This window comes from Gracilinanus agilis, chromosome 3 (assembly GCF_016433145.1).
Source record: "Gracilinanus agilis isolate LMUSP501 chromosome 3, AgileGrace, whole genome shotgun sequence".
In the NCBI taxonomy this organism is placed as follows: Eukaryota; Metazoa; Chordata; class Mammalia; order Didelphimorphia; family Didelphidae; genus Gracilinanus; species Gracilinanus agilis.
In genome coordinates this window covers 165,304,802-165,323,203 of record NC_058132.1, presented here as the reverse complement: position 1 = coordinate 165,323,203, position 18,402 = coordinate 165,304,802, and the positions used below count along the sequence as shown (strand labels likewise).

General features: G+C 46.0%; 2 protein-coding genes across 4 annotated transcripts; both read right to left on the bottom strand.

Annotated features, from left to right (window-relative positions):
• Positions 1-41: 41 nt before the first annotated feature.
• VSIG2 (V-set and immunoglobulin domain containing 2) lies at positions 42-6,086 on the bottom strand. 2 transcript variants are annotated; one of them, XM_044668360.1, is made up of 8 exons: positions 5,030-6,086; positions 4,820-4,917; positions 3,893-4,056; positions 2,672-2,879; positions 1,700-1,858; positions 936-1,055; positions 636-780; positions 42-244 (listed from the first exon to the last, which is right to left on the bottom strand). In XM_044668360.1, the coding sequence occupies exons 1-8, from the start codon at positions 5,104-5,106 to the stop codon at positions 112-114; spliced, it is 1,104 nt and encodes a 367-aa protein (XP_044524295.1). In that variant the 5' UTR covers positions 5,107-6,086; the 3' UTR covers positions 42-111. The 2 variants fall into 2 exon arrangements, 1 of the variants encoding a protein (XP_044524295.1); XR_006505797.1 differs by lacking the exons at positions 636-780; positions 3,893-4,056; positions 4,820-4,917; positions 5,030-6,086 and having other exon boundaries at positions 159-244; positions 936-2,776.
• A 201-nt stretch (positions 6,087-6,287) lies between these two features.
• On the bottom strand, positions 6,288-16,853 carry ESAM (endothelial cell adhesion molecule). Of its 2 annotated transcripts, XM_044668358.1 has the most exons (7): positions 16,665-16,853; positions 10,181-10,362; positions 9,483-9,678; positions 9,019-9,174; positions 8,213-8,335; positions 7,773-7,899; positions 6,288-7,528 (listed from the first exon to the last, which is right to left on the bottom strand). In XM_044668358.1, the coding sequence occupies exons 1-7, from the start codon at positions 16,732-16,734 to the stop codon at positions 7,213-7,215; spliced, it is 1,170 nt and encodes a 389-aa protein (XP_044524293.1). In that variant the 5' UTR covers positions 16,735-16,853; the 3' UTR covers positions 6,288-7,212. The 2 variants fall into 2 exon arrangements, with proteins under 2 accessions (XP_044524293.1, XP_044524292.1); XM_044668357.1 differs by lacking the exon at positions 16,665-16,853 and having other exon boundaries at positions 10,181-10,616.
• Between the last annotated feature and the right edge of the window lie 1,549 nt (positions 16,854-18,402).

The window sequence follows — 18,402 nt, the reverse complement described above, 5'->3', positions numbered from 1 at the left end:
TCATCTACTCCTTATAGAAAAAAAAAAAAACCAGAGATAGGTACTGAAAACTAGGACTTTAATTATAAATCCACGTTCCTGAGGATTGAGGCAGTAGAACACAGAAAGCTGTCAAACAACCATTGGGAGCTTGGACTTGGTGGTAGTCACTGTGCTGGCAGAAGGGGACCTCTCTAGTAGCCCAACATCTGAATGGCCTCTCTCGAGAGGTGAGTCATAAACCCCTGGGGCCTTGGCATCCTCTCTGATGGAAGAGCAACAAATTCTCCAATAAACCCAGAGATCCTTCATCCTTTCTGTTTTCCAGCCCTCCCCTTGAACCCTTGGGATTAATACCTGCTGCTAAAGGAGAGAATTCTCACCTCATCTTCATCTCACTTCTCCCTTTTAGCCCCCTCCTTTCAATATATGGATGTACGTCCCCAGGACCAATTCCCCTCTCAGAAGATGCCCCCAGTTTCCCAACCCAGATTCAAGCCTCCCTTCAATTTTCATGACATAAATCTCCAGCTCAGATGCCTTCCTAACTCTCACCAGTCCTTAAATCCCTTGTGATAGGTAGGGAATGCTGCTTCTGAGGCGGCCTAAGCTGACAACACCCTTTCCCTGCCTTTTCCTGTTTCCAGCCTCCTTACCTAAGGTCATTGCCCCCATACATCTCCTTTGGCTTCTTACTCCTCTGCTTCTGGAACTTCAGTAGGCAGAATACACCTACCACCAAAAACAGCAAGCCCAGGAGGACACCTATCACAGCCCCTGCAACCCTGCCCTTGGAAGGGTCTGAAAAGACGAAAGCCACAGGACACTCAAAGAAAGAGGCCTTCCTATGAGCCCATCTTATAGAACCCCACCTCTAATACATTCCCCAGTCCAAACCTCCCCACACTGGGTCTGTGTCTTTCAGTATAGACAAGTCAAGAGTCTCATCCCCATACCAGCTACTGCAAGGGTCAGTTCACAGAAGGCACTGCCTAACTGATTGGCAGCCACACATCGATAGACTCCAGAGGAAGAGAGAGAGAGGTTGGTGAGGATGAGCCGACCAGAGATCTCATCTAGGAAAAGGAGAGGGTACATGTGATGAAGTAGACCTACCCATGGGGCACAGAAACTCTAGGTGGTACAGGGCACTTAAGGGCAGGTTGTAGGTCACTGATTTAGGTTATAGGGTCTGTCTGCTGTCAGCTTTTATTTACTGAGCCTTTCCCACATGCTGCCACTACTCTGCCTCTTCTCCACTGAGGATAGTGGTTAGGCATGAAAGTCATAAGATCATTAAATTCAGGGTTAGAAGGGATCTTAGACCTTCTAGATCTAGAGACCATCAAGCCCAATCCCTTCATTTTAAAAAATGAAGCAGGAAGAAGTTAAGTGCCCAGGGTCACACAGCTAGTAAGTATCTGAAGCAAGTTTTAAGCCCAGGTCTTCCTGACTCCAAGCCCAATGCCCTATCCATTATGTTTAGGGTGCTGCTTAACAGTGAAAGCACAGGATATCAAATTAAACAATGATTGGTGATGCTCCAAGCTGCTGGAGCCCAAGAAGGGGGTTGGGACACTTGGCCACATAGATTCCTAGGTTTCTTGGGTGATGCCAAGAATAGATCTTGCCGTTCTAAGCTCCCAATATCTTAAATGTTAATTTCTCACGACCCTACTCTTCCTCTCCATCCCCACCACCCCCGAATACAAGCACTTACCTTGTACCATGCTGCCAGGAGCTGGAGTAGGAGCAGAACCCAATCGAACCCAGGTGTACACAGGACGGGGGGCACCCCCTGAAGAACTGCAGCTCAATGCAGCACCCCCTCCTACTGAGACCTGCCCACTTTGTCCACATGTGGGCTTTGTTGGGGGTACTGCAGAGGGAGTGTTTTAGGTGAGTGAAGCAATTGAGCGTTTATTAAACACCTGCTATAAGCCAAACACTAAGGATACAAAGACCAAAATGAAGTAGCCCTGAACGGAGTTCAGGGTGCCTTATGAAATAATGGACAATGAGCCAAGCTGAGAATCAGAATCCCAGACTCAAGTTCCACCTCTGAACTGATTATGTGATCAGGGGCATGTCAACTTCTCAGGCAACTCCCTAAGACTATATAAACTAAAGAGAAGGTGCTTTCCCTTCCAGGAGTTTGCTATACCAGTGAAATCACAGATCCAGGCCCCATACTCTATGGGAAGTTAAAGATGTCCAATATAGACAACTTGCTACCACTAAATACAATGTTTGTGCTCGGTGAAGAGGCAGCTAGTAACTAAGGATCTTACAGCCTTACTCCCTTCTTTGCCTTTATGCTTAGGAAAAACTATTGAGAGAATTTCTTCCTTGGTTTGGGCTTCTGGAGGAAGAGGTTCCAACTTTAAGGGCTTATTCCTAGATCTTTGTTCTTTAATAAGAGGATCTCTGAGTGCCCAATGAGTTTCTCTAGTGATCTTTAAAACTAAATCAAAGGCAGTTATACATTTCTCAGAGAATACACTATCCCAAAGAGTCTTCAAGAGAGGTTGTCTGAAGAAAAGAAAGGTTTCCTTGATTTCCCTCAAGTGGCTGACCTTGAGGTTCAGAGCAAAGCTACAGCCTAGAGGAAATAGTGGAGAAAATAGGAAATGAAAGAGAGCTGTCCTTCTGTGTATATATGTGGGCCTACCAGATCATGGACTCTCCTTACCCAGCACTGTGAGATTGACCAGCCCCAGGCCATTACTGTGGAAGTCTGGCGGGTTGTTGACTTGGCAGAGATAGGTTCCAGTGTCTGAAGATTGAATATCTGTCAGTCGAAGTGTGGCTATCCCTTCTGTAGGGGGATTCTGCAGCAGAGTGACCCTCTTTGCCTGGGGTCCAGTCAGATATAGCTCATTATTGGTGAAATATAGGATCTTAGAAAGTGGCAGAAAAAGGGAGGTTACATATGGCTTTTTTTTTTTTTTTTGTGGCTATCACCTCCATGACTTCTTTCCAAATGATTTTTCTCGGTGATTCCTTTTCTATAAGTCAGAGACCAAGACTTTCTCCCTCCCATAATGCCTAAAATTTTACTATTAAATATGTTAAAGATTTCCCTTTTTAGCTGAAGTCTTAAAATGGACATACTCCTGATAGAGTTAACACATAAATCGAGTCACCAACAGCTAGGATTAAATTTCTATGTTGAATCACCTTCCTCTGGGACTGGAGGAGCTTGGGGCAAAATGGACCTGTGTTAAGGCGGGGAGGGGCCTGTGGTAAGAGGGAATGGAGTTATTCAGGAGAAAGGCTATGAAAGGAAAGGTGAATAGTTAATAGAGATAAACTTCTCCCACTTATCAGTTTGGTATAGAGGAGCCCTGCCCCTTTTGTAGGAGCTGTAATGGGAACAAACAGCATATGAGCGACATTCCTTGTAGCCATCATGTCCCCTCACAGAAGCTGCTTTTTTTTATGCAAAATTCCCAGCTTTCTATCTTTGGATGTCTGGAGAAGTTTGTAGGTTGTAGGGGCGTGGGGGTGAGTACTTGGATTATTTCTCTCCAAGAATGAAAAGGGCTACAGCTATGCTCTGAGATAGGTCACAGAGAAAGAGTGGTGAGAGGGAAAGGGGATCCATAAGACTTTGGAAGGAGAGGTGAGAGGAAAAGGGTGGTAGAAGAACAGTGTTTATGATTTGGTCTCTTCTAGTCTCTTCCTTATAACTCCTATGTGGATAGGAAATTGTCTGATCAGAGTGAGAAGACCACATAATCTATTCTAGAGGTTATTTCTTCCCTTTACCTCCTTAAAGGAGATATGTCCCCACATCCCTCCCCCAATGACTCTGAGGCTGTCTCTGTGCTGGATAATTGCCTTTTTCTCCCTTCTTCCCTCTACCCTCATCCCATTCTAGGAGACTTGAGCTCCCCCAGTTCACACTCACAGTCTCATCTGAGGAGATGGGATTACCAGGCTGGACAAAGCTCCATTTCAGTGCAAAGTTTTCTCCCACGGATGTGTGGTAGCTACAGGTCAGCTCTACCGCTTCACCAGCAGGTTTGCTCAAGGGTTCAATTGGCACTTTCACTTCCACAGGGCATCCTGGGGCTGGGGGAACCCCAAGGGGAACAGAGGGAGATTTTCGATCTTAGCCAAAGAGAAAGGAAGCAGGAAGAGAAGACCAGGGCAAACAGACCAGGGCTCACACACTCACCCGTACTTCCTGCCACTCTTCCAAAAATAATATAAGGCTGGTGTCTAGACCGAACCCCTCTGAACTCCTTGCTCTATTCCAGCACTGAACACTGGATTGGATTCTCCCCTAACCCATCCTCATGTACACACACCTCTTAAGGGATCCTTCCTTGAAACTTAAGCTAAAAATTTCTGGGAGGAAGGGAGGAGCTCCTACTGGCTAGGCTGGGTTTGTGGGTAAAAGAGATCAAGCCTGGGCCAGATATGAGGGTGTGTTTGTTAGTTTCCGTGAGGCTACCTTATTGTATGAAAGACCACAGTAATCCCACAGACCTTAAAAAATCTATTCAGCAACTCAGGTATCTCTTCCGCTTCTAGGGCCTCAACAACCCACCCATTTTGACCCATTCCTCATTTAACCTTAGTTTTCAGGAGATCTCTCCCCATCCTACGCCGCTGAACTCTCCTTTTAAAAATTGTATTGGTTTAGTCTCCATCATTCCCCAGTTCTGGGGCACTCTATCTGTGCCCACTTCTGAGGCAGATGAGGGGAGAGAGGTGGCATGGGGGTGGTCCTGAACTGGAGAAGTTAAGCTAATAGAATATGCTCTCTCCCCTTCGATTCTAATCATTGCCTCTAAGATATATTACCAACCAACAGCCCCCAACTCCTCACCGATCAGGTAGATGAGGGTCAGCATTGTCCAGAACACTAGGGATCCAGGGAGCCAAGCCATGGCTGCCTTGGGCTGTCTGTCCTCTGTGTAGCCTTTGTGGGAGGAGAATACCAGGAGAACTGTGCCCAGGGGTAAGTGGGACTGACTAACACAAAGAGCAAACAAGGTGGAGAGCCTCTGGCACCTTCTGGAAATGGTGCTCTACCTGGAAAAAAGGCCTTGGGGAGAGCAGAAAAGCCTTGAGAAGTCCAAGCTTGAAATCAACACCAGGCCAGCCCGGGTCCATAAAAAAAGAAGCCCAATCTCAAGTTTTCCCAGTTGGAATGCTCCAGAACAACAGCAATAAGAAGAATAAAGGATTAGAGACTGGGGACAATGAAAAAACAATTTAAGAGCTATGAGTAGAGGGAATTCATTGTAGAAGGGCAGGGGCTGAAACCAGGGGAAAGATCTAGGAGGTTCCTATTTATTCTGACATTGAGAAATAATAGCATTATTACATGCAAATGAATACACAAATGAATATTTCTATTCTTGAACCATTAACAGTGGCCATAATGTGAAAAAAAAACATGAATACTTTGACAATGATCGTATGGCATTGAAGCCCCCTGGTGCCCCCCCCCCTCTTCTCCTTAGAGACCCCTGCTACTATAAAGGGCACTTTCTATTCCTGATTCATTTTCAAAATATATAAGCAATTAGGGTAAATATCACCATGGAAACTACAAAAAAGTTGTCTTTGGAGTAAGGTGATCTAGATTCAAATCCTGCTTCTGAAGCTTATGATCTGGATGGTCTTGGGAAAGTCACTCAACCTCCTTAGGCTTAAGATTCCTCATTTATAAAATGAGGCTCTAAAGATTTCCTTACCAGCTCTAAATCAAGAAGCTGAGACCCAGAGGTCACTTGACCCAGGATGTTGAGAAAAAAAAGCCAATAGCATCTCTAGGGCTGATGGAGCCATTCCCAATAAGCATAGGAAGGATGAAAGGGGAAGAAGAAAGGGGGGGGGGGGGAGAAGAGGGACAGGTTGCTGAATGTCTCCTGCAGTTACATGGTTTACTTCCACTCCAGTGTGAAGCTGGCTGATCCTGCACTTGGTCTAACCTATCCCTCAATTGTTTAAATTGTCATTCAATGACAGTGGAGTAGGGGATAACAGACCAAGAGAGACCCATCCCTGTTCCATTTGAAAGAGGAGTTTGGAATGATATTCCCAATAGTACTCTCTCTGATCATCTCCAGCAGGAGGAGGGAGGGAGGAAGGAAGGAAGGAAGGAAGGAAGGAAGGAAGGAAAGGAAAGGAACAGCCTTGGTGTCAGGAAGGCTTGAGATCAAATCTAGCCTAAGACAGTTCTCAGCTGTGTGATACTGGGCAAGTCCTGACCTCTCATTGCCTAACAAAAGGATCCACTGGAAAAGGAAATGGCAAACCACTCCAAAATCCTTGCCAAGAAAACCCCATGGATAGCTGTGGTCAATCGGCTCACAAAGTGTCCAGCATGACTGAACTGAATAGCAACAAATAAGAATGAGACTTGCATAGAAGAGAACGAATGTTTCCTACCAAGTCTTTTCTTAAGCTCCAGCTAAAGGCAGGAACTTTGAAAATTGCATGTGACTCTCACTTTCCATACAAATAAGAGCTATTTTATTGACATTTACAAAAAAAAAAAAAAAAAAGACAATTCAAGAAGTTTCTAGAAATTATGTCCCACCCCTTCCCCAATGAAAATCCAACCAAGAAAGGTTTTTAATACAGTTGGAAAAGTGGAAGGCTCTTAGAAAGGTGGGGTGATCACAGATAAGCCCTTCCATACTGTCCCCCTCATAAGCCCATCTTGGCAGCATTTCAGCTCCAGTCACTAGGCAGAGGGTTGATTCTGGAGTGATATATGAGGTCTAAACCCTATCTGAGCTCAGGTTCACTTCCTAATGCCTTCTTCTGCCTAGAGGCCAGTTCTCTCAGTAAATATTGATGAGACCTACTGAAATAGGGCTTTCTCCATAATAGCAGGGCATTACAGAGGTGTGGAATCAGGAAGACTAGGTTAAATTCCTGTTTCTGATACATATCAGCTGTGTGACTATGGGGAAGTCACTTAATTAACCTCTTAGTGACCCCCATCAACTCTCTTAAAATTATAAATTTTAGATGAATTGCCTGTTTATCAGAGGAGAGAGTTTCCACGGTGACAGTTCCCTGTGCCAATGAAATCATATGTCCAGACCAAAAACTGGAGATGAAAATGGGGGGTTGGGGCAGGGCTACATGTCTGGAGTATGGATGTCTTTAAAACACTCAAACCCCCAGTACAAGCAATCACTTTTGAGGTCCTTGTAGAAAGGACATACCAGTGGATAACTCAGTCAAGATAAGGTGGGGCAATTATACTAGGGAGCCTGCCTGGCTCTGGGCAGGCACCATGACTGGCACAGCACCCATCCGACTAAGGGCAGAAGAAGATACTCCTCCAAGGGCAGGTGATGCTGTAGGAGGTTGAGTCCTGTTTGTCCTGGGTAGCCCTGGGGAGGACAGGGCCTGACTAGAGAGACTGGGTGTAGGGGTCAGTGCACCAGATCGGGGAGGTCCATGGGGTGGTCGGAGGGCACGAGCTGAAGTCACAGAAGAAAGGGTCCCATTCTTGGAGATGGTGTCTGAGCCCTTAGGCCAGGGCAGTGTTCGAGGAGCAACAGCATCCTCCCTGAGTTTGAAAGGAGGCATAATGACAGGTCAGAAAAATCAGGGACCCTAGGGACTGGCTCTTACTTCATGCCACCTCCCCCATCACTTGATCCTTCCACTTCAACCTCTTTAAACCTTCCCCAAAAGGACTTCCCACCTAGAGCTGAAAGAGGAAAATGGAAACATAGCCATTGACTCAGAGTTGGCTAGATTCTTAGGCTCCACTGGGAATGCAAAGAAATCAAAGAGCCAAAGACACTTACTTGATGTCATTGGCTGATTCCTCTTGCATTTTTTCCCGGTGACAGTACAGGAGGACGAATATAGCTAATAGCACCAGCACCACCAGGGTGACCACCACAGCTCCAGCTACCACTGCTGCCTTTGGTCCTAGAAAAATCTAGGAGTCAGAGCTGGAAATCCAACTAACACCTCTCCATAAAATTGGCCTTTCTCTGAAGCATCTTCCTCTACCACCACCACCCAAACATTTACTATGCCCTAATAGAAAGAGTGGTAGGAGGGATCAGTTAGGATATGTGCAGTAAGCGAATGGAATTTCAGTATTTTGGACAAGAATAAAGACTTCAGTTACTCATCCCAGCACCATGTGCTTTGACCATCTCCCCTAAACTTCCCCCTTTCCTTCCAGCTACCCAACACTGACCACCCTTTTTGAAGCCACCACATCATCCCTACTAACCTGAAGTTACCTCCAAAGTCACATTGCATTGGGCACTGCCCACCTTATTGCTGGCTTTGCAGACATAGACACCAGACATGGAGGCTGAGAGATTGGTGAGGAACAGAGAACCACGAATACTATCTGGAGGCATAATCCAAATATATCTTCTCAAAGAATTGTTCATTTCTTTTGGTTCCAATTCTATTCTTTTCTCTTCAGTCTGTCCATTTCCCACTAAAGCACTAGGGAATATAACACCTAGAACCTCCCAAGTTCTGCTTCCAATTTTTTATACTTTCAGGGTTCTACCTGCCTCAGTTTTCTCAGATTCATTCCTAACTCCTGTCATCTCACCTCCAAGGACAGGTACTCCAAAAATGTTGGTTCTGGAGAGGGAGACTAAAGAAGATACCCTGTCCTCTCAATTTACCTCACACCTTTATCAATTAACTCCCAGAATATCCCAGTCACCACCCCACTTATCTCTTCAGCTTCTCTTTCCCTCCCCTTCCTTTCAATTTTCCTAGCTTCTTCTCATCAAACAACAAACAATTATTGTCTAAGTATAAGCCTAGGTGTTGGAGATATAAGGACAAAAAGAGGACACATCCGGACCCTGATACCTTCAGGGATGTAAGACGTACATAAATACATTAAATATAAATTAGAAAATGGTCAAACAAAATGGCATAAGAAATTTTTAAAAGGAGGAATCAATAAGCCTCAATTTGAATCTTTCTCACTCAAATTCTAGCCGTTTCTCCCTTCTCATCCTCAATCTATCACCATATTCCCAGCACCCCAATTCTCCCAAATTTTCTCACCTACAGCAGGTGAGAAGAAGAACTGGGCCCGTGGGGGAAGCCGCTCCCAACTATATTGGGCAGCTGGTTTGCTTCTTGTGGTCAGGCAACTGAGGGTCACATTAGCCCCCATTCTTGGAACACCATGGAGATGGCATGATGGGGCAGCTGGGGACACTGAGGGGATAAAGGAACCAGGTGAGAGACCAAGACCAATTACTTCCAGTGAAAATGACTAGTAGCTCTGTCCCACTTTTCCCAAGTCCATCCTTCTCTCATGCATTTTTGGGAAGAGACCAAATTGTAAGGGTAACACAGGACAGGAGAAAAGTGGGGGTGGGATGAAATTAGATTGCATTCCAATAGTAATAATAGTTGATATACATAATACTTTACGTGAGGAGTAAGTGTCTTTGGCTCTTGTACAATCTCCTTATGCATTTGGGGGTAGAAGGCGGTAAAGGTTAACAGTGCTGTTCACTTACCCAGTACATCAAGTTCCAAGCTGCCAACATCTGACATGCTCTTTCCTTGGTCCGGCACATTCACCGAGCATCTGTATAGCCCAGAGTCCTGTTCCTGGAGCTGGACTATTCTCAGGGATACATTTCTCGAGGGCATAGAATGTACTAGGGATATTCGAGGTTTGCTCAATAATACTCCATTAAGATAGGACAGCACCTAAAAAGGCAGAGGATCACAAGTCCCCATTACTGGGCACTCAAGGGGCCCAACAGGCAAGCAGCCTTCAAATCAAACTTTTAATTCATTCCGTTAATGCGAGAAACAATTAAAACAAATTCAGTTGAGGGGAGAATTACTTTTTATATTGGTTTATGTGCTGCTGGTATGCATTTTACATTTCGGTGCCCTGGGCTAAGTGTTTAAGTGCTCTGTCCCAATTATGACTTTCTGCTCTACCCTGACTAGCCAGTACCTGCACACCCTCTCCAAATCCTACCAAGGAGATCTTCCCCATATGACGAATGACTTCTCTGTAAAATAAAGTGTTGAACTAAATGATCTCTGAGGTCCCTTTTAGGTCCAACAAGGTGTGGAGCTATGAGCTGGTTCTCCTGAAGTACCCACCCAGCGGAGTGTTCTCTTTACTATTTCAGCTCCTCCACAAAATCTCTGGTAAATGAATCCCTGCTCCCTCTCCTGAGATGCCCCTCTCCTTCACCTGCTCCATTTCCTTCCCACTTTGTTCCAGGAACCATAGCACGTAAGGAGGGGGCTCAGGTTTCAGAGAGGGCTTCATCCCGGTCAGCGTGTACCATGCAGGGAGGACCACCTCCGCCCCTTCCACTGCTTCCACCCTGAGAGACCCCTCGTGCACCACCAGCTGGGCTCGGGAAACAGTCGCTGTGGGAGGGAAGAGAGACACGTCACGGAGAAGCTGGGCAGAAGGAAGGGGAAGGAGTAAGAAGGGGAATATCATTTGCCCTTTTGCCCATAAGCACTCCCTTCCCTCCTCCTCCCCATTCCTTGCCAAGCAGAGATAGAACTCTGTAGATCGATGGGATAACACTCTCAAAAATGAATGGGCTTGTAGAAATGGAGACGAGTTGTGATTTATCACTTGTTCATAAGGGTATATGATTTGGGGTTCTGGTTTTAAAAGATTATTTCAAAAATGAATAATATGGAAACAAGTTTTGAGTGATAATATATGTATAACCCAGTGGAATTGCTTGTCTGCTCTGGGAGGGGAGAGGCAAAAGGGGAGGGCGAGAACACGAATCATGTAACCATGGAAAAATACTTTTAAAAAATAAAGAGAAGGAAAAAAATGAATGAGTTTGATCAATACATGTATAACCCAGATCTCCGAGATGGGGAAGGGAAGGGAGAAAGAGAGGCAATTTAAGGTCTTCTAATTTCGGGGAATGTATGCTAAAAATTGCAATTGGGAAAAAAAATTAAGTGAATGGATTAAAACCTGAGGACCTCTTTCTACCGGCCCTGCCATTAGTTGGGTCTAGACACACTGTAAGAAGAGGTATTTCAAGGCTCTTTCGTGGAGGGGAGAAAGAGGAGGCACTTACCAAGCTTTGGTTCCCCTCTTTCTTTTTAAGAGCAAAAATTTGCGGAGCATTCACTCCCTGTGCCCCCATCTCCTGCTTCCTTCTATAGTAGCTCTCTCCTCCTCCCTGCCCTCTACTTCCCCTTTCCAAGTCATTTGGAGGAATGGGGTATTTGCCCTTGTAATTAAAACAAATACAAAAAATCAGCAATTTCTTCCCATGCTGCCTTAACTGCGGTGCTCAGACACAGCTGGCTGGCAGGCTTACTCTTCTCCCCAGAAGCCAGGCGAAGTAACCCGCAGGTTCCCCGCATGAGGAGCGGCGGGTTTGATCAGTCACCATCACTTCGGTTGCGGCCGCTCTTTTCTCTCCCGGCTCTATACTTAGAGAAGGGCCACGTGGGGTTGGTTGGGGCGCTCCAGTTACCCATTAACTTGGCGGCTCTATCAGAAGCTCTTAGAGTGGGAAGGGAAAGGGTGACTCCAATGCCTGGGCCTGGCACCTGTTGGGTCTGAGCCCTCTCCTTCCCAGGCTTGGAGACTGGATCTCCTTCCGCCTAAAAGTGAAGACTTGAGAAGGGAATCCAGATCAAAACCCTTTTCGGGGCTGGAACTACTCCGAAAGGCCCCAGCAATTCTTTGTCCTTCTAAACAAGATATCTCAGGAGTACCTGTGACTGAGGAATGGAAGAGCTGGAGAAGACAATCATAATAGTTCACACATTTATTTAGAAGTTAAAGTTTGCTAAGAGCTGCACTTAATTTATGTTATTTGATCCTCTCTGCTATAGAGCAGTTGCTATTATTAGCTGCTCTTAATGGATGAGGAAACTGAGGCTTGGAGAGATTAAATGTCTTTTCCAGTGTCTGAACCCAGAAATTTGAAAACCCAGGTTCTTGATAATCAAGTGCAGAACTCTACCCAAGCTCCTCTCCAAAACCCAGCTGTGTTGACAACGTTCTCCATGAGGTTAATTATCAAGTTGGGAAAGAAATTGCTTGAGCTCTCTGAAAACTCTGCTTACTATATAGCCCGTCATCCTTGAGATCTGCTCTGGCTCTTTGTTTAGGCTGGTGATGGCAAACCTATGACACTCATGTCAGCACTGACATGTGTGGCCATTTTCGATGACACATGGCTGCATGTGGCCGCCTACAGAGAAGTATGGGGCTACATGCTGAGGATGAAACCTTTGCTGTAGTGTAGTGTAGACACTCTGTGCACTATAGGTGACAATTCTACCTATATTAACTTACCTATTTTGGTTTATTAAATAGTTATATATTAGAGTTATACATTTTTGTTATTTAAACTATAAATATCGCGAAACTGGGTTTTTTTCTTGAAGTGACACACCACCCGAGTTATGCTCGTTTTTTTGACAAATTTTGACACACCAAGCTCAAAAGGTTGCTCATCACTGGTTTAGGTTCTAGTTATGGAATCATTGAACTTTAGGGACAGAAGTCTTCTTAGGGATCACCAATTTCCATCTCTCATTCTATAGCTAATAGGCATTATGGCAGAGTGTTTAAAGCACTGGACTTGAACTCAGGTCTTCAGATTGCAAGGCTCTCCTCTGACATTGGGCAGTAAAGAAGTAGAAGTCTTGAAACTTGAAACTTCTGAGGCTCAAGCAATTCTGAGACTCTAAACTACAAAAGCTAGCATTTGTATAGTGTTTTAAAGTTTTCAAAGTGCTTTACATAGTTATTGCTTTTTATCTTCACAACTACTCTGGAAGGTAGGTGCTATTATCATCCCCTCTTAAAGATGAAGAAACTGAGGCTGAGAGAGGTTACATTGCTTTTTCAGAGACACACAACTGACAAGTAACTAAGACAGGATTTGAATTCAAATTTTCCTAACTCCAAGTCCAATACTATCCACAGAACTACCTATCTGCCTCTATAAATAATCATTTTTGCACAGATTAAATCACATCTCTGACATAATGATAGTAGCTGACATTCATTGAGGGCTTTAGGGTTTAAAAAGAACTTTACATATATCATTTTATCTTCACAACTCTGTGAAGTAGGTGCTATTTTTCATCCTGTTTTTCAGATAAGGAAATTGAGGCTTAGAGAAAAGTCAAATGACTTGCCCATGGTTATCCGATCCAAGGCTCTCCTCTCTTGACTACAGGTCATACATTTTTTTGAAATATAGAAATAGGTCCAGACAGCAAGTTAATGTCAAAGCTGAGAAGAAAGGCCAGTCTACTTTTTCTGCAGTCCTACAGCTACTTCTTGTCCTTGCTCTGTGATATAAATTTCTCAGTCTCTAGCCTATTTTGGGGTTGGTCAATAAGCATTTATTAAACACTTACATTCCTTGTCCTCATGGAATCCAAAATCCAATGGATGAAACAAAATGCAAACTACTGTGTATATATACCAACTGGGTAACATGGATAAAGTATAAATGGCAGGTAATCTCACAGGTAAAGCCCTAGCAGTGTCCGGACAGGAAAGGGCCTCTTGCAGAATACATGGAATTTGAGTCTTGAAGCCAGGGAAACTAGGAGTAGGATGTGATGAGGGAGGGGGCATGGGTATAGTCAATGAAAAGGACCAAAGTTTAGAGATGAAGTTTCGTGTTGGAGGGACAAAAAGAAGACCAGTGTCAATAAAACTTGGAAGACAACAAGGATTTAGAACATAGCCACAAGCAACAGGCTTTGGAAGCTGGAATTAACCATAACCACCCTCTAAAATACCATGAATACTCCCCTGAGATTGGGAGGAAGTGACTATAAGTGCAGGATGCACCCTTCCCCCACCTGCCATTGGCCTCATTTGTTTGTAGAGCCCCTTCCTTACCCACCTCTTTTCTTTGGATTTTCAGTGTTCCTACCACTAACCTCCCTCCTCACCAGCCCCCCCCCCCATTTCCTGGCAATGTCTCCACAGGCTGGACAGGAAACATAGGCCTTGGAGATAAGTAGGAAGACAATGAAGGGGGGGAGCAAAACCGGAGACACTCCACCCCAAAATTATCCAACCAAGTAGCTAAATCTCCTCTTCCCCCACTGAGCTGGTTCCTTACGTTTGTGTGCCTTTGTCCTACTATCTTCTTTGCTATAATGAGGTGAAAGGTAGAGGAAAGAGACCATATTTTTTTAGGATTATCCCTAGCTAGGAGAGGTAGGGGTAGGGAGTAGAAACAATAGCTGTGACTGGGTAAAAGCTTTCTCTGTACCCCCAAGCAAGGAATTTCTTTGTTCAGGGGTACAGAGAAAGCTGGAATCCCAAACTTCGGTAATTTGGGAGAGCCTTAATCTTCATCCTTCCCAAAGGTAGCTCTTAACTCTGGAACCCAGATACCAGAACCACCACCAGCCTCTATTTCTTTGTGGTACCAGGCTGTGTGTATTTTGGGGCATATGTGGTAAAGGGAGCAGAGTCCTCCTTCCCCTGTCTACCCTTCCTACCCCGCCCCCAGTCCCAAGACAACAAATCAATCACAAGAGCAATCCCAGTGTACTGTCCTTTTCCAGAGCTTGGATTCATAACTTCAAAGTTTTCAAAAATGATAGGGTCTTAAGGGGTCTGGAGAGGATGAAGGTGTATAAGAAGATACAGTCAACACTTTTTCATCCTTTCCATTACATCTTTGACACCCAAGAATCTATTCCGATGGAAAAAAATACAATTACCCAGACATCCTGTTTTCTACCCCCCCCCCCCAACTCCTTCATTCCGATGGCCAGATCTTAACTGGGGTGGAGAGGCTTTGTTATCAGGATAGAGGAAATATGGGGATCAGGCCAAAGTAAGGACCCTATGGGGACAGGGGAGCTCTTTTCTGGAAGGAGGAAAGGGATGGGGGAGCAGGCAGCCTGGGCCCTACCCTCTACCATTCCCTGGCTATTTTTAGTCTCCCTCCTTCTCTGGGAACCTCCCCCCTCTAGCTTCTCACGCCCCAAGGGCAGCAACACAGAGTCATGGAGAACAAAATGAACTGAGTGGAGCTGAGCCTGGACCTGAGGAGTTGAGCACCATTTGCCATGGGGTTTATTAACCAGCCCCTTGCCAGTACAGGAAGGGCAAACTCTTGGGAGGTGAAGAAGGTACCATCTAGTTGCAGGATATAAAACTGAGGAGTGGGAAGGGGAAGTCGTGAGGCTGCAGAATAGGTATGAAATTGGTTCTGCTATCCAACCACCCTCTCTCCTCTTCTCTCTAAGCCTGAGGCAGCTTTTCCTTTCTGTTCGGGTAGCCCAAAAGGAAATTAGGGGAGAAACAAAGAGAAATTGAGGGAACCTGAGGATTCAGATCAGTACAGTCTTCGTGGTGTTATTTCCTAAAGACTGGTACTCTGAGACTGGGAGCAGTCTTCTGAGGATCTGAGAAGTAAAGGGGTGGAGACTCTTTAAAAGGCCCCCAAGAGAACCTGAAAATCTAATGCTCTAACACTTGAGAACTAGACAAACTAGAATATAATGGAGGAGGGAAGCTCCTCATCTCAATACCTCTTGCCCTCAAAAGATTTGGAGAGCCTCTGGACTTTGAATCTCAGTCTCTTTATCCCTGGATTCTCTCTTAGAGGAGGCCAGTGTGATGAAGGATAATAAAGAATGATGGAGAAACTGTCCTATCCCCTAAACTTGCCCTGGCTCGATCCCATTTCAGTGCAGCATCAGAGATTGTGATCTGCTCCACCCCTCCAAAAATAATCAGCACGGAAAAGGAAAGAGCGTCAGGAGATAAGGTACGTTGAATAACGGTTCTGGAAGCTTTCCATCCTCTTTCAGACGTAGCTTCGAGAACGGGTTCTGTTATGCCAACCAAATAGAAGATCGAGCAGCGAGGAGCTTCAAGCATGTATTTACTCTTAAGGAGAATCTCTCGTTTTCCACTGCCTCCTCCCTCTCCTCAAACCAGACGGCTTTATCCCTTTAGAGATCGAAAGGGGAACGTCTTAGGGTCGCAAGCCCACAGGGCCCCACTATTCACTATGCACCCCCCACTTCCTGTGTCCCAAATAACCTCACGGCCACGCTCCCGAGGGTGCATCCCCTGGTTCCTCGGCAGGAAGCAGCCTGGGTGGGGGAAGGAGGAGGAGGAGGAGGAGGAGGAGGCCCAAAGAAGGGGACGCTAGGATGCTGAAGGTACCTTTGCATGAAACCCTAAAAGTCAGAAAATTCTCGGGTTATTTTTTGGGGGGTGTGTGTGTGCTTTTTCCTCTTCTCCTGCCTTCTCCGACGGGTGGGTGAGGGTGCGGTTAAGCCCTTAAGCTCTTTATAGTTGGTTTCTCATCCGGGAGCTCAAATCAGCTCAGCTCAGCTCAGCTCATCAGACTCATGACTGAAGATGAGGTGGGGTGGAGTGGAGGAATGGGGTTACTAACCCTTGAAAGTATCCAGATCTACTACCTTTCCCCTCCCCCATTCTCGGAATGCCCCAACTTGGCTCTTTCAATCTTGTGTCCAATCTTGTGTCAGCAGACCTGATTGTCATGCCAGGGAAGGGGAAAAGGTGCCTCTACTCTCCCTTTCGCAGATGAGAATAGACTTAAAAGTTTCATCTCCCACATCAGCGTCCAAAGTAAATGAAGCCTTCCTCTCCCCACCTGTGTCTACTGCAACCACACTTTCCCCTCTAAGCCAGGGGGCTCCCCCAAGGTCGAACTCACCGAGGGTGGTCATCCCTAGGAGAAAAAGCTGAAGCTGGCGGGACCATGGAGGGCCAGGCGGGGGGACCATGGCACTCCCTATCTCCAAAGCATTCAGGGGCTCCAGATCCTAAGACAGGTGTTGCGTTTGCGTTAGAGCGGGAGCCAGGATATCAGCCAAAGCTACAGACACTAAATGATATTGTGGGCGGCGGCTCAGACCGGGTGCCTCGGACTTCGGGGAGTGAGGAGGGAGGGTGCTCAGGGGCGGGGCCTTCGAAGGGGCGGAGAGGTCACGGTTCTCGGGTTCGAGTGGCTAGATCTGCCACGGAGTGGCGCTCCTTCATTCTTCAACAATGTGAAGTCAGTGGCCTCTAGGGCCATGGGGGGTTGGGTGGGGGAGAGGTTAGGGAGGAGAGAGCACAGGTGGATGATGACAGCCTTGGTACTGGGTTGCTGAAATATCTACTCCTGGTCCTACTTCGCCAGTCCTTCAGGAGTTTGAATTTTGAGAACGGGGATTTGGGGAGGGAGCGGCAGAACTCCTAACAAAGACTAGAGGAGAAAGGGATAGAATTGAGAACAGCTCAGTAAAACTGCGGAACCCACCCTGGGCGCAACTTGGTCCTTTGGATTCCCCTGCCAAGCCATAAAGGTGGTGGTGGTGGGTGGCCCACATAGAGTTGCTGTTCGAACTGTTTTTTATGCATACACAATAAGTAATGGAACGGGACCTGAACTAAAAGATGTGTCCCTCCCGTCTTCTCAGGCAGAAATGAGGTCCTCCTCAAGTAGGGCCAGTGAGCGTCACTAGCAGCCCCGGCCTCCTTCAGAACAAGGTCGGAGCTGGCGCGCCACTAGCATTGGGCACAGGTTACTTAGCACCGCCCCCTTCCCCGCCTCCTACAGTTTTCTGGGGGAAAGGGGCGGGGTCAGCCCAGGGGGAGTCGGTCTGTGACGTTGCTGAACCCAGCCTTCTTTTCTAGCACTCCCAGACCAGGGAACATCGAAAATCAAGAAATCTCTTACAATCAGGAAATTTGATTCAAAGCTCCGTTCTCCCCAGAGCAGCACTCCCCACCCCGGTAGGAGGGAAAGGATAGCGCACGCTCCTCTAGTTGCTTTGTTCTTAACGAGGCTGTATAGAGAGGAGAGAAATTGAGAATTAGGTTAGTTAGCCACAGAACCCAGTACCCATGCATCTCAACACATGAAATCAATCCTGAAATGCTTCTCTGATTCTAGGTTGGTCTAACGTGGTTCAACGAGCAGAGAATGAAAACCAGGTGTTCTTGTCCTCTTGGACCCTCTCTCTGGAGAGAAGTAGTTTGTAGCCCTAGGCGTCCAGTGTGGGATGCTGGCAAATACTGAGTCCCTCAATTATCCTCCGTGTGGTGCATGTCTTAGACCTGATCTGATCCCTTAATACTCAGGATTTGAGTACTCTTGTTTGCTGAGAATTTAATTAAAATTCGCAGGGAAAACACCCCAGGTCTATCAGACCAAAGAGCCTCTTTGGTAATAGGCGCCCTTGACAGCTGCACGCAGGACCTCAACCTCCACTGTGCAAAAGAAATATACTGACATCTATTTCTTCTCTGGTCTATTAAAAAGGGGGAGTGCTTATACAGTGCAAAACTGGGCTGAAGATAGTCAGAAATCACCCTGGATAGAGAGCTTAAGTAAACCAGTAACTCGTTTCTGGGTGTCAAGAGAGTTGGGGCACCACAGATGTTAAGTCTAAATAAAGCACAAATAT

Coding starts and splice junctions, on each gene's coding strand:
- VSIG2 (XM_044668360.1), bottom strand. CDS start 5,106: ATGGACCCGGGCTGGCCTGGTGTTGATTTCAAGCTTGGACTTCTCAAG. Junction 2,880..3,892: donor CCATCTCCTCAGATGAGACT/GTGAGTGTGAAC, acceptor CCACTTTCTAAG/ATCCTATATTTCACCAATAA. Junction 1,056..1,699: donor TCCTGGCAGCATGGTACAAG/GTAAGTGCTTGT, acceptor TCCTTTTCCTAG/ATGAGATCTCTGGTCGGCTC.
- ESAM (XM_044668357.1), bottom strand. CDS start 10,438: ATGATATTCCCCTTCTTACTCCTTCCCCTTCCTTCTGCCCAGCTTCTC. Junction 9,175..9,482: donor CTTGGAACTTGATGTACTGG/GTAAGTGAACAG, acceptor TTATCCCCTCAG/TGTCCCCAGCTGCCCCATCA. Junction 7,900..8,212: donor GACTTTGGAGGTAACTTCAG/GTTAGTAGGGAT, acceptor AGATTTTTCTAG/GACCAAAGGCAGCAGTGGTA.